Below are 12,496 nucleotides of genomic sequence, written 5' to 3' on the forward strand. Positions count from 1 at the left end.
ATATTATGCAGGTAACGCAGTGCTCGCGTTCTGCAAGTCCGTGTGCCACGGGTGCAAGAGTTGTACTTGCCACAGCGAGGAACATGATTGTCTTTGAACGCGCTGGCCAGGCTACACACACACACACACAGAGCAGTTAAAGCATCTGGAATGTGCTTATCTTCCCTAGTGGCTTTGGTCAGTTGTGCGCCTTTTCCCAAGTGGTTTATTAATTTGCTTTCTTTCAGTCCCTAGCCTCCTGACATGGTTCCTGCTTCCTATTTCAGTTCCCTCCTTGCCTGTTCTTTGTCTCTCCTCTAGGCAGGGGGAGGGGGACCCTGCCGCTCCTGCTGCACTCTCCTCAGAACTTTCTCCAGTTGCCATGGAATATTCTGGTTTCAGCTTCCAGCCCTCCTGTTTACAAGGCACCATCCAACACACCCTGCCTGCTTCTTTAGGTAAAATCTAAGTGTTCACCTCCAAGCATGGCTGGTTTTGGCAAGTGACCCATTCACTTGCCATGAGGATGCCACATCAGCACGCTGGGAGCTCATACTCGGAGTACATTGCTGGGTGCCCCTTAAAGGTGACCACCAGCACCTTGCACTTCCAAGGAAATCACAAGGAGACCAACAGAGCTTTTCAGCTTAGTTCCTCAGCTCTGATACGGTACAGGCTGGACCTCTCCTTTCAGTACTGCGACTCTTACCATACTGGCCTCCCCCACCTTATGGCATCACCTACACACTTTAAAGCATCACTTCTCATCGCTTTCTTGGGTTCCAAACTTACCCTGTCCGGACTACGAGACTAGCAAAGTAGTCACTGAACTAGCGTATATTTCAGCACAGCCAAATTTCTTCCATTTGCAAATAAGCAGTTTGTGCCATACCAAGACAAAACTTGGCTCATCAGTACAAGCAGACTCATAAGATGAAGTTCCCCACATTTAATGTGATGACTGTGTCGTTTCCCTGTACTTAGCTATGTATGATTACCTTTGAACTCATTTATCATCACAACTGAATGGTTGCTGTTGTGAAGAGAAAGCTCCAGATGATGTGAGAGTTTTACAATTAAAATTTAAAATCTACATTTTCAGTATACAGAATTTCTTCCCCTTTTCAGATGATTCCTAGCCTTATTTTCTCTGACATCCTCTGCATCGGGATGTGCTGAACTTCTTTTGAGTTCACCTCTCTTAAATAAAGGCATTTTCCTCAGCTACTTTTTCAGCTTCTCACTATTTCCTGTCTCGCTTCTTCTCATGGGAATTCCTGAACTGTCCCTAAATGTTTTGCAGCTGTCTGGTCCTTGCTGAAGTACTTTGATTGGTGTTTCAATAGTATTAGAAATCCTGCTCTGATCTGAACATGTGTGTGCCATTTGGGACCGCACACTGTATGCTGCTCACTCCACTCCAGCTCACTTGCTACTGGCCTTACTCAGAAGTGCAGACCTTAAACTGCTCTGCAAACACAGGAGGTAACACAAGACCATGTTGCAGTCCAATCTATTCAAATACATGTGTGTCTATGCTAAGTGGAATGCAGCGCTACCTATTTGTTGGTCATTGAAGTCATGAATCTGTATAGGTCACGGGACTGCTGCAATTGTTCAGACTAGTCCCCGTTATGATACTCTTTAAGAGGGTTCATTAGTCACCGCTTCACATGGATTATAATATTAGCAGAGACATTTCTGCACGGCACTTGTGCCAGCTAATTAAGTTGTATGAATATTTTCCTTGTACGTGTGCTCCACAGAAAGACAAAACATTGTGCATTTCATGGCACATTCACAATTCCAGGGAGCAGCTATCAGTTTTTCTGAGCTTTTGCTGCAATTTTAATTAACATCAACTGATCTAATAAGCAATTAATTCAACGTTCATTACTAGTTAGGTTGATTGTTACTTACATTAAGTTTTTAAACCTTGCTCAATTTTTTTGGGGGAATCATCCCTTGAGAATGCCAGCCCTAGCAGCAAGGGTTCTCAAACATGGGGACATCACGGTTTCCTCTGTAATCCAGGTGGGGGCCAGTGATTTGTCAGGTTTCTCCTCCAGAAGCGGACAAACGACTCTTGTTTAAAAATAGCTACCATTCTCACAAGAACGCCAATGACTGCTAATAAGGAGGTATATGATGCTATGAAAAGTATGCAAAAAGTTATTTTTAAAAGGGAAAACTACACTGTTTGCTTTTCTTCTTTTTGACCAATTTCCTCACTGCTGTGTAGCCCATCTGTTGTGTGGCAGTCCATGATAAAGTCTGTGGAGCTGATGCTAAACTACAGAACCCTCTGTTGTTAAACTACCTTAACCCAGTCTTGGAAGCAAACCTTCAATATTTAATCTCCCCTTTGTTCCCCTCATTTCTTCACTCTGCACAGTTTAACCTATTCTAGCCTGCCTGGAACCAAAGCAACCTGAGCCATTCAAAACAAGATTGCCACATTAAGGATCTGGTCAAAATGAGAACACAACCTACCATTCCATCTAATGGGCTCCCCATGACTTAGGCATCCATGCCTACCTAAGCAACCCCGACAGACAACTTTCTCATGTAAAACATACCTTACAATGCAATCCTAAATACACAAAGCAAGTAGTCAATGTTCGGTATTTACAGGTTAATAGCTAAACTGTTGTGCTGTCCTGAGGAGGACTTCTCCAGAAATACCAAGTAAAGTGGCATAAAAATGTTAATCCAAGAAAATAACAAAGAATGGATGCCTCTGTATTTCTTACAGCCTTCAAAAATACACACAACTTTCTCAAGAGTCAGTGAAGGTCTGAATTGCATCAATGTCCAGAGTCACTTCGCCTCAGACAATCAGTATTATGGTTCCACTGAAAAATCAGTATTATGACCTTAAAAATCTTACCTTTTCACAGTGACTCCTCAAAATCTCTTTCCTCCAAACGGGTACCGGTACAGGTATAAAGCTGGCCCTTAGACAGCTCATTATAAACCACCTTAAAAAGGTTTGTCTCCTCTTCAGCACGAGCAGTTCTTCCCTGAAGTACAATAAAAGGGTTAGTTAGCAGCCAGTTCTAAAATCAAAGTAAAATTAATGGGGGGGGGGAGGAGAAAAAGTAAGTTTGCAAAATTGTAAAAGAAAAAACAACTCAGAAAAAATCATCTTCAAATTAACAGAGTCCCTATAGGCCTTTACTTGCAGTTTTCGTGAGGCAGTTTGGTTATGGTCCCATACCCGTCATCCTTAAACTCATACATACTCAAGCTGAGGTTATAATTTGATACAAATTATTTGTCATTGGACTGGTGATGATAATTTCTGAGAGGATACGAAATCAAGAACCCTGTTGCACCTGCAGTCATGATTCGGCTTCCTCCCTCTTTTCTAAATCCTGCAGAACCCCCTACTAAGCTGGAAATGCAGTCACTGTTGGGTCCACGCACAGTCGTGTGATATAGCTGCTGTCAGGAGGTGAAGCACCAAAACCACAACTGCTGTACTAACAGACTGGCTCTTATGCTAAAAAAACCTTCTCATTTTGCCACTGAAGTTATTTGTTCAAACAAAAGGAGGAAAAGAAAAAAAAAGGATTAAAAATACCTAAAGAAGCGAGCATGCACTGCTTATTTTTAAGAAGAGTCCTTGTGTGATTTTAATGAAGTATATGCTACACTAGTTACCATGATTTTTTCATACTTGCAGCTTTTACTGTGCATTTCACATGGTTAACCAAAAGACTTGCAAGAGTCTTCTCGGCACACTTAGTTTGCATCTCACATAAGTAAAACTCTTATTCAAGCTAAACTAGTAGCTATTTTAGAAATAATTTCAGAATTTGGATCAAAATGAAGCAGCTTCTTTAAAACTGGTAGTTTGACCGAAAACACCCTAAAGTGCACTAATTACTCAGCTCCCCTATGAAGGGACCTGCAATTATCATCCTTGCAGGGCAGTGCTATGGAAACAGAAAAGTTTCAATCATTTTGCAGCAACTGCACATTCCTGTTGTGCAAACATAAACCTGAAGCACAAGTAAAGGAAATTACTTGCTCAAAACCTATGAGGCAGCAGGACTGGGGTGGGCAGAACACAAATTTCTGAAGCCCATTTTTGCTGCAGCCCTCCATCATTCAGATCTTGCTAATGAGGTATGTGACACTTCAGTCACATTCCTCTCACTGGAGCTTGATCAGATCCAAACTCCTGTTTTTTTCCCAGTCACTGATTTATGGAATCATGTTTCTTAACTGTGATGAGATGGCACCTGAAATAAAGGCTGCCTTCCTGCATTCTCTGAACACCCTGTAGTACCATCACTTTCCTCACCTTCTTAGGAACATTATCAGAAAAGTGCCTGTGTTACACACCCAGGTTGTCAGTGAGTAACTCCTATGTCTGCCTAATCGCTGGGCTCTCGCTCCCTCTTGGAACCTCAGCTTGTGCTGTCTGACACAGCCAACAGCTGCCCACCGACTGCCTCTGCAACCGGAGTGCGATTCCCCCTTCATCTAGAGTTCCTTCATGGAATTCTCTCTATTTAAAAAACTATACATATACATTTGAAGGAACGAAAGTCAATTCACATATTCCATTTTCATCAGTGCCCACTACAAAGCTCCATTAAACTTTTGAGTAGATCTCACTCCATCACATCTTCTTTCGTTTTCTCTCAGGTGCTACTGGGGGCTTTTCCTCCTCTGACATTTTATCCAGTGTTCTACAAATATTTTCCTGGATTTTTCTTTTGGGTGTTTTAATAAACTTTAATCATTCACTCCCAGTTTTCTAGCTCTGACCACTGTCCTCAGAGGACACTGTTTATCCCTTCCCAGTTATCCATCTTTCTGCCACTTTCCCCATTGTTACACCTAACATCTCATGGTCGTAACCACCCCCTTCTCCAAGTGCCACGTATCACCAAACATCTTTATAATAAAAAATTCACAGCAGTCATCCCAGCAAATAAAACCAATTATACCCTGTTCACAACGTGGAACCATTCTCTGTTGAACAAGCCTTTTGAAGCTCAGATGAGCGTGCTGTTACAGACTAATAAGAACTGCTTTAACTAGTCTAACTGATTAGGAAGTATTAATTTGGTTAGGAAAAAGCTGAGAAATTATCTTTATTAATTAAAGTCTTATTGTCCTTTAGGCCACTAAGGACAATAATCAACACTGAAAGAATCTCTAGGTGAATAAATTCCTTATAGGATCATTGCTTGAGTAACTTTCTGGGAAAAAAATGAATTTAAGAGCACATATTGGGCAGCTGTGTGTTAGGAACACCATGAATAGTGAAACTAGAAAACCAAAACCCACCCAGTCACTAAATTTTCAATCCATACATTTAATTAACATCTTTGTTCATTCAGCCCACACTTAAAAAAATGTTTAGTTTGATTCAGTCTACGGGATTTGGAGTGAGCCTGTAAGAATGACTGTTTCTGTCACTACACGTGAGTTCTGAAGTCTGCCAACATCTACAGAAACAGAGGTGCTCTTAAGCCCCGAGTAAGCATGCAAGATTTGCGTTTTTCTGTGTTTTTTTTTCCTGTTACTAGAAGGGATCACAGCCACGGTCTGATCGTGTGTGGCTGAATTCAGCTGAAGCACCAACAAGCCCAATTCCATCTGAAGTACGTAGGAAAATATTTATACCAGGACCAAATCCATTGTGTCCTGCGTTGAAAACTGATATTGTTCACGAGGAATAAATAGAAAACCATGAACAAATATATATAGGTTTGTGCATTTATGTTTACCTGGGTTAGCTGTGTGTATGTTACCAGGAACTGAAATCCCGTTTTAGTCGAAATTCTATTTCAGTACGTTCTGTGTAAACTTATAGTAGTGACAGCGTTGGCCAAACACGACGGGGAAACGAGCCCGGAGGCTACAAAATCCTGAAAACTTGTAAAACACTTTCCGATGACATAAAGCCCCCTGCAGTTCCCAACCCAAGCGTTTGGCTCCCGCGGTACTGCCAGAAGCGGAGCTCCGCTCCTCACGCAGCTCCCCGCTCCGCCGCCCGGGCTCCCGCCCCTCACGGAGCCCGCTCCGCGCGAGCCGCCTCAGCCCCGCGGCGCCGCGCCCGCTACCGCCCCCGCGCGGCCGCCCGCCCGCGCTTTCCCGCGCTTTTTCCCTCGCGGGGGGCGGCCCCGCCCCCGCCCCGCCTCACACTCGCTTCCCGCCTCTCGCTCCGCCCCGCCCCTCATTCAATTCCCAGCCCTGTCCCCGCCCGCCCTTCCCCTGTCCCGTCCCCGCCGCGGGCTCGCTTCCCGCCGCTGTCCCGTCCCTGCCGCTCACTCAGCCCCGCGCCCTCTCTCCCGTTACCCCCCGGCGCTCACAGGCACCGCACCAGCGCTTTCCCGCGCTTTTTCGGCGTCGGTCCCGGCCCCGCCCCTCACTCTGTTCCCGCCCCCTCTCAGCCCCCTCCCCTCCCTCAGACCCCGCCCCTCCCTCAGCCCCCTCCCCTCCCTCAGCCCCCTCCCCTCCCTCAGCCCCCTCCCCTCCCTCAGACCCCGCCCCTCCCTCAGCCCCCGCCCCTCTCTCAGCCCCCTCCCCTCCCTCAGACCCCGCCCCTCCCTCAGCCCTCTCCCCTCCCTCAGCCCCCGCCCCTCTCTCAGCCCCCGCCCCTCCCTCTGTTCCCGCCCCTCCCTCAGCCCCCTCCCCTCTCTCAGCCCCCTCCCCTCCCTCAGCCCCCTCCCCTCCCTCAGCCCCCTCCCCTCCCTCAGCCCCCGCCCCTCCCTCAGCCCCCGCCTGTTCCCGGCTTGGCCGCGCGGGGGCGCTCTGTTCCGCGGTTGCCGCTCTCGCCCCGTTTCTCGCGAGAGCCGCGCGCCGGGGCCGCTGGGGGCCGCGTTCCGGTATCGGCGCCCGGAGCCGCCGCCGAGATGAGCGGGACGCTGGCCAAGATCGCGGAGATCGAGGCGGAGGTGGCGGCGCGGGCCGGGGCGGGGGGCGGGGCCGGTGCTGGCGGGGCCGCGGCGGTGCGAGCGGTCGGTGTGTCCCGTTGCAGATGGCCCGCACGCAGAAGAACAAGGCCACCGCGCACCACCTGGGGCTGCTGAAGGCGCGCCTGGCCAAGCTGCGCCGAGAGCTCATCGCGCCCAAGGGCGGCGGCGGCGGCGGCGCCGGGGAAGGTGCGGGGGCCGGGGGGGTGGCCGGGGGTGCGGGAGGACCCGGGGGGAGGGGCCCGGGGGCGCCCGATGGGGGGGGGGGCCGGGGGGGGCCCGGGGGTGCGGGGGGCCGGGCCGCGCAGACCCCATCAGCCTCCCGTCCCGTCCCGCCCGGCACGGCGCCTCGAGGCCTGGATACGAGATGAGAAGCTCGTACTCAGATGGCGGCCAATTCCTAGTCCTGAAATCCAAACGCTGTGTTTTCCCATTTATTTATCCAGTGTTGTCTCAGCATTTAAGTGTTTACCCGCCGGCCTGGCCGTTTCTGCCGCGCTGCTGCCGGATCATCAACGCTGTGTCCATAGGGGTGAAACGAGCTGTGAATCGGGTGACAAATCGCTGGCTTTGACGCAGCTGCTAACATCTCTTAAATATTTAAACAGTATGATCATACACGTATCTCGTCTCTGCTTGGTTATGTGTATTTTGGCCGAGGTGCTAGGTAGGTTCTTAGATGTGTGTGTCAAATATTCCTAGATGGCAGGCTACTGAAATATCTTTCTGTAGTATTTCGCAGAAGGGACTTCTGCACCTTGGCCTGAGAAACCCTGCGTTTGCAGAAGTCTCAGAGGTTTCACGTGAAGAGTGCCTTGCAGCGGGCGCCTCTGTGCACATGGAGGAGTGACGGTGTGAGCTGGGGCGCACTCCACCTGCCCCCAGCCTGGAGCCTGCAGGGCAGCACAGACTGGCAGCCCTCGGTGCTGTGCGCTCATCCTCACGTCAGGAAGCTTACCTGGTTTTCACTCAGCCAATATTAAAAGAAATAGCAGGACTGCTGTACAGAACCTTAGAAGATGACAAATGTCAATCTTTAAACAAATGTTTTTCCTCCTTACTTGCAGGCTTTGATGTCGCAAAGACAGGTGATGCCCGAATTGGGTTTGTGGGTTTTCCATCGGTGGGGAAATCTACTCTGCTAAGTAATCTTGCCGGAGTGTACTCTGAAGTGGCAGCATACGAGTTCACTACGCTCACTACTGTGCCTGGTGTCATCAGATACAAGGGAGCAAAGATACAGGTGAGATCCTTCTGTGTCTGTGAGGATGAGGTGGTGCGCACAGGTATACTGGAGTTGCATTAGCAGGTCTGAAGTGACGTGGAGAAGTGCGTGACAACACTTACTGGAAATGTTTCCATGTACTAATTTTACCCTGCATTCCAATTTTCTCTGGGGAGGGAGATCCTGTGGTAGCTCTCCTGTTCTGGGTGATATGGATCTGTTCTGTTGTACTGGTAGGGCAGCAGGGGTAATGCAATATATAAGAATCAAAGGGGAAAGGACTTTGCCGTGTCCTATTCAGATTTGCAGTAGAGTCAGCTGACTTAGGGGAAAGGTAAAAGTAGGATTTATGTTCCACATGCAGAATAATATTTTTCTCATGAGTTACTTTCCTTCCCCTGAATGAATAGCTACTTGATCTCCCAGGAATTATTGAGGGTGCCAAGGACGGTAAAGGCAGAGGACGGCAGGTGATTGCAGGTGAGTATCTTGGTGCTGGAGGCAGCGTCCTGTCACTGGTTCAGTCGTTACAGCTTATGAGAATGAAGGGCTGAATTGCTGTTTCTGATGTGCGGAATTCCAGCTGGAATTGAGCTGCCTGATGCAAAAGCAGTAGCTGCTGTCCTTTTGCTCTGCTTCAATTCTGGCTTTAAGCATGTGCTCTGCTCATGCTCTGTGTTCACCTGGTGGTGAAATTATATGACCTCTTTTGAAGGCAGATGTGAACACTGAACAAGGCTGATGTCTTCATTTTTTTACCTTGCTCATTGTCATCATTCTGGGGTCTGAATGTAGACAGGAAGGAAGACTTTCCTAGCCTCTGTGATTCTTATAACGTGACAGGGTCTGTGTATCAGTGATGCTTGGCCAGCACTACAGACTTCGGTCTTATACTGGAATTTAAAAATAAGCAGCGTAACCCCTGGCCTTCAGGCGTTTAATCTTCATCAGCTCATGGAGCTGTATTTTATGTTGTTTTGTCTCAGATTGTGTGAGCTTTCCTTTTTAAGGGATGATTTTCTTTTTCCGGTTCTTAGTTGCTCGAACCTGCAATCTCATTCTGATTGTGCTGGATGTGCTGAAACCCCTTGGTCACAAGAAGATAATTGAGAATGAACTGGAGGGATTTGGAATTCGTCTGAACAGTAAGCCCCCCAATATTGGCTTTAAGAAAAAGGATAAAGGAGGCATTAACCTTACAGCCACAGTAAGTTGGAAGTTTTCTTTAACCAAAATTTAAAAAAATGTGCTTGAAGAAAGGCATTTGCTGTTCGTGGTGTGGCTGGGGCTGCCCTGTTGCTGTGCCTTCTCTAGATGCTGAGCTGCTGCCCTGCGCTGTCGTCAGTTACTGCTCTCAGAGGCCTCTGTACCTGCCCTAGAAGCCTGACTACCTCCCCACCCCAAAATTAGAGCCTCAGGTGCTTTCCATTAAGTTCTGAGGCCTAAAGGAGGGGATGGGAAAACTGCCTCTCGCTTGGTGACTACAGTATTAGTCTGGGGAAAAGCTCAGAGTTCCAGGCCTCAGAATCTAGACTGTTCCTCATTTTCCATTTACTGCTGAATCTTTTAAAACATAGAACTAGCCAGAGAACAAAAATCAGACCCATGCTCTGGAACCAAGGCATCTAACGTGGAGTTGTCTGGGTCCGGGACTGGTAGACAGGCGAGTTTGTGCTGCAGCTGGTCCCACACTGTTGGGAAATGTTACTTCTGAAATGTGTGATTGCAGCATTTTTAGTAACCTCTATGCAGCAACTGCTAGATGATAGCGTTATTCATTATAATACTCGATTGACTGCAAGCTCTTCCATTCCTTAATACTGTGTCTGTGTTCAGTGTCCTCAGAGCGAGCTGGATACTGAAACAGTGAAGAGCATCTTAGCAGAGTATAAAATTCACAATGCTGATGTCACACTGCGCAGCGATGCCACTGCTGATGATCTCATTGACGTTGTTGAAGGGAACAGGTACTGTTGGGACCCTGGGTCCGGCCTACTTGCAATTTATATTCCACAGAAAATAATTGTCTCTGGGCTTTGCTTTCCACAGAAGCCAAGCTAGGAGCATGGTATCAACAATGGTGTTTTCTTCCCAGTGAAGGTAGCGGCCGATTGCTGCAGGGCTGCTGTAATGGTATTTCCTTCTCTTTGCAGGGTTTACATCCCATGCATTTATGTCCTAAATAAAATTGACCAGATTTCCATTGAGGAATTAGATATTATTTACAAAGTACCCCACTGTGTACCAATATCTGCTCATCATCGCTGGAACTTCGATGATCTGCTGGAGAAAATTTGGGACTACTTGAAGCTTGTACGAATGTGAGTGCCAGTTGCTGCCTTCTGTGGCGTTAAGTGTAGGGCTGAGACTGAAGAATGGCCAAGATTGGTTGAACGATGATTATTTTATAGTGGTTTTCAACTAGCTTAGAACTCTCACTTTCAAATTATGATGTCTCTTGTCACCAAGGTGCGTTTACTCTGTAAAATGGAAACTGTGCTTCCCCTGTCTCAGTTTATTAATGGTCACAAGTGCTGTGGGGAATTAAATGAGGACTTTATGAAACCAAGTCCAAAGTACATCTTAAAAAAATTACTGAAAACATGAAATCCTAGTCAAACTTAGTGCAAAGCTGTGACTTTCAGAGGTACCTCTTTTCAGCCTGTCATGAGTGACGTGCATTCTGCTCTTAATAGAATGGAATTTAGTTCTTCATCTGTGCTTATGCTATAAATGATTACAAGTCTCCCTCATGCTACACATGCACTTCTTCAGATGAATTTATGAGTGAAACCACTCACAATACAGTAGGTGCAGCCTTTTAAACTTGTATCTATCTTCTGTGACAGTATAGAGTATGTTGTAAAAAGGGACTTGGTGTATAGGTATCTGGGCTGTAGACTTGTCCATCAACTGTTCCTGTTTCATCTTCTTGTAACCAACTACAGAAAGCTTACTAGGGGTAAAACTTCACAGTTACAGGGGAGAACCTGCTGCAGCCATTGGATACCCAGCTGCATCTACAGCTTAAGCACACCTAACAATTTGCAGAGTATCTGTTGTCACCACTGAAGCAGTGGAACCCTGCACGGGCACCTGGGATGGCAGTGCGAGTGACCTACGACCTTTCATGGCAGATCAGAAGCAAAGAGGTGGTTTTGATATTGACCGAATGTTCCTCTGCATTACAGCTACACCAAACCAAAAGGGCAGCTCCCAGACTACACCTCTCCTGTGGTGCTGCCTTACTGCAAGACTACCGTGGAGGATTTTTGCATGAAGATCCACAAAAATCTCATTAAAGACTTTAAATAGTAAGTATTGTAAATTAATAAGTTATAGAGAGTACAAAATAATCCTTCTCCTGGTATATTCTCTCATTCTCTTGTAAACTAGAAAGGAAAACAGGATTTTATTTTTTGATGTCAAATGGAATGGATCTCCCTGTGACAATCAAACCCAATACTTAAAATACAGTAATTTAAGTTCCTCGATACATTTCCTCTATGGGGACAGTGTTCTTTGTATTCAAAGTAGCCCCAGACACAGCATTGCAGAGCATTGTCCTGCACAAGTATGTGGGGGTGACTTCATTCTTTTTGATCTGCCTGTGTTTTGGTTCATCCAGGCCACTCACCCAGATACTTGCAGAATAAAAACAGCTCTCAGCATTGCTTTCTGTATTAGCTGTGCGACAGAGAGCTGTGCTGCTGTGTGCACATTGTACTTCTAAGCCTTTTCCATTTGTTTTTTCTTTTCCTTTTAGTGCACTGGTCTGGGGTTCATCTGTTAAACACAACCCTCAGAAAGTTGGCAAAGACCACACTCTCGAGGACGAAGATGTTATTCAGATTGTGAAAAAATAAAGTTGTCCTGACATGGTTTGCCACTGTGCCCGATGTTTGTTATTAGTTGTAAGTAGCAAAGAACAGGCCATTTCTGTCCAATCTATAGTTGTAGCTTTCTGCTTGGTAAACCCAATGCTTCTGGCCAGCTTGTGCTGCAGTGTCCCACTCCAGCAGAACTCAAAGAAACTCACATAAAGGACTTTCCCCAACCAAATCCTTACAAAGCATTGATGCCTCAGAGGAGGTTCTATGGCTTTTTAATAAAATTGAAGGAAGTTTGGTTCTACCATGAGCAAAAGCATCAGCCTCAAGCATTTGCTTTTTGACAAAAAGGATGGACAGGTGTTTACTTAAATGTTTCAAAAACGCCCCCTCACATTATCACACAGAAGCACAGCAATTTCACGCACCCATTCAAGAGCACGTTCCAGTCTCCTTCTAAGCATTTTCCCTAAGCATAGAAGGAGATCCCTGCATGTGCTCCAAGCACCTGCCACTGCACTGGG

At 46.8% G+C, this 12,496-nt stretch overlaps 1 protein-coding gene across 1 annotated transcript; it reads left to right on the forward strand.

Moving 5' to 3' along the window:
- The first annotated feature begins 6,736 nt into the window (after nt 1-6,736).
- DRG1 (developmentally regulated GTP binding protein 1) lies at nt 6,737-12,036 on the forward strand. The gene is made up of 9 exons (XM_069871468.1): nt 6,737-6,899; nt 6,983-7,106; nt 7,985-8,160; nt 8,553-8,622; nt 9,180-9,349; nt 9,979-10,109; nt 10,296-10,463; nt 11,334-11,456; nt 11,909-12,036. The coding sequence occupies exons 1-9, from the start codon at nt 6,858-6,860 to the stop codon at nt 12,006-12,008; spliced, it is 1,104 nt and encodes a 367-aa protein (XP_069727569.1). The 5' UTR covers nt 6,737-6,857; the 3' UTR covers nt 12,009-12,036.
- Nucleotides 12,037-12,496: the final 460 nt, after the last annotated feature.

Source organism: Phaenicophaeus curvirostris, chromosome 17 (genome assembly GCF_032191515.1).
Source record: "Phaenicophaeus curvirostris isolate KB17595 chromosome 17, BPBGC_Pcur_1.0, whole genome shotgun sequence".
In the NCBI taxonomy this organism is placed as follows: domain Eukaryota; kingdom Metazoa; phylum Chordata; class Aves; order Cuculiformes; family Cuculidae; genus Phaenicophaeus; species Phaenicophaeus curvirostris.

Coding starts and splice junctions, on each gene's coding strand:
- DRG1 (XM_069871468.1), top strand. CDS start 6,858: ATGAGCGGGACGCTGGCCAAGATCGCGGAGATCGAGGCGGAG. Junction 6,900..6,982: donor TCGCGGAGATCGAGGCGGAG/GTGGCGGCGCGG, acceptor GTCCCGTTGCAG/ATGGCCCGCACGCAGAAGAA. Junction 8,623..9,179: donor AGGACGGCAGGTGATTGCAG/GTGAGTATCTTG, acceptor TCCGGTTCTTAG/TTGCTCGAACCTGCAATCTC.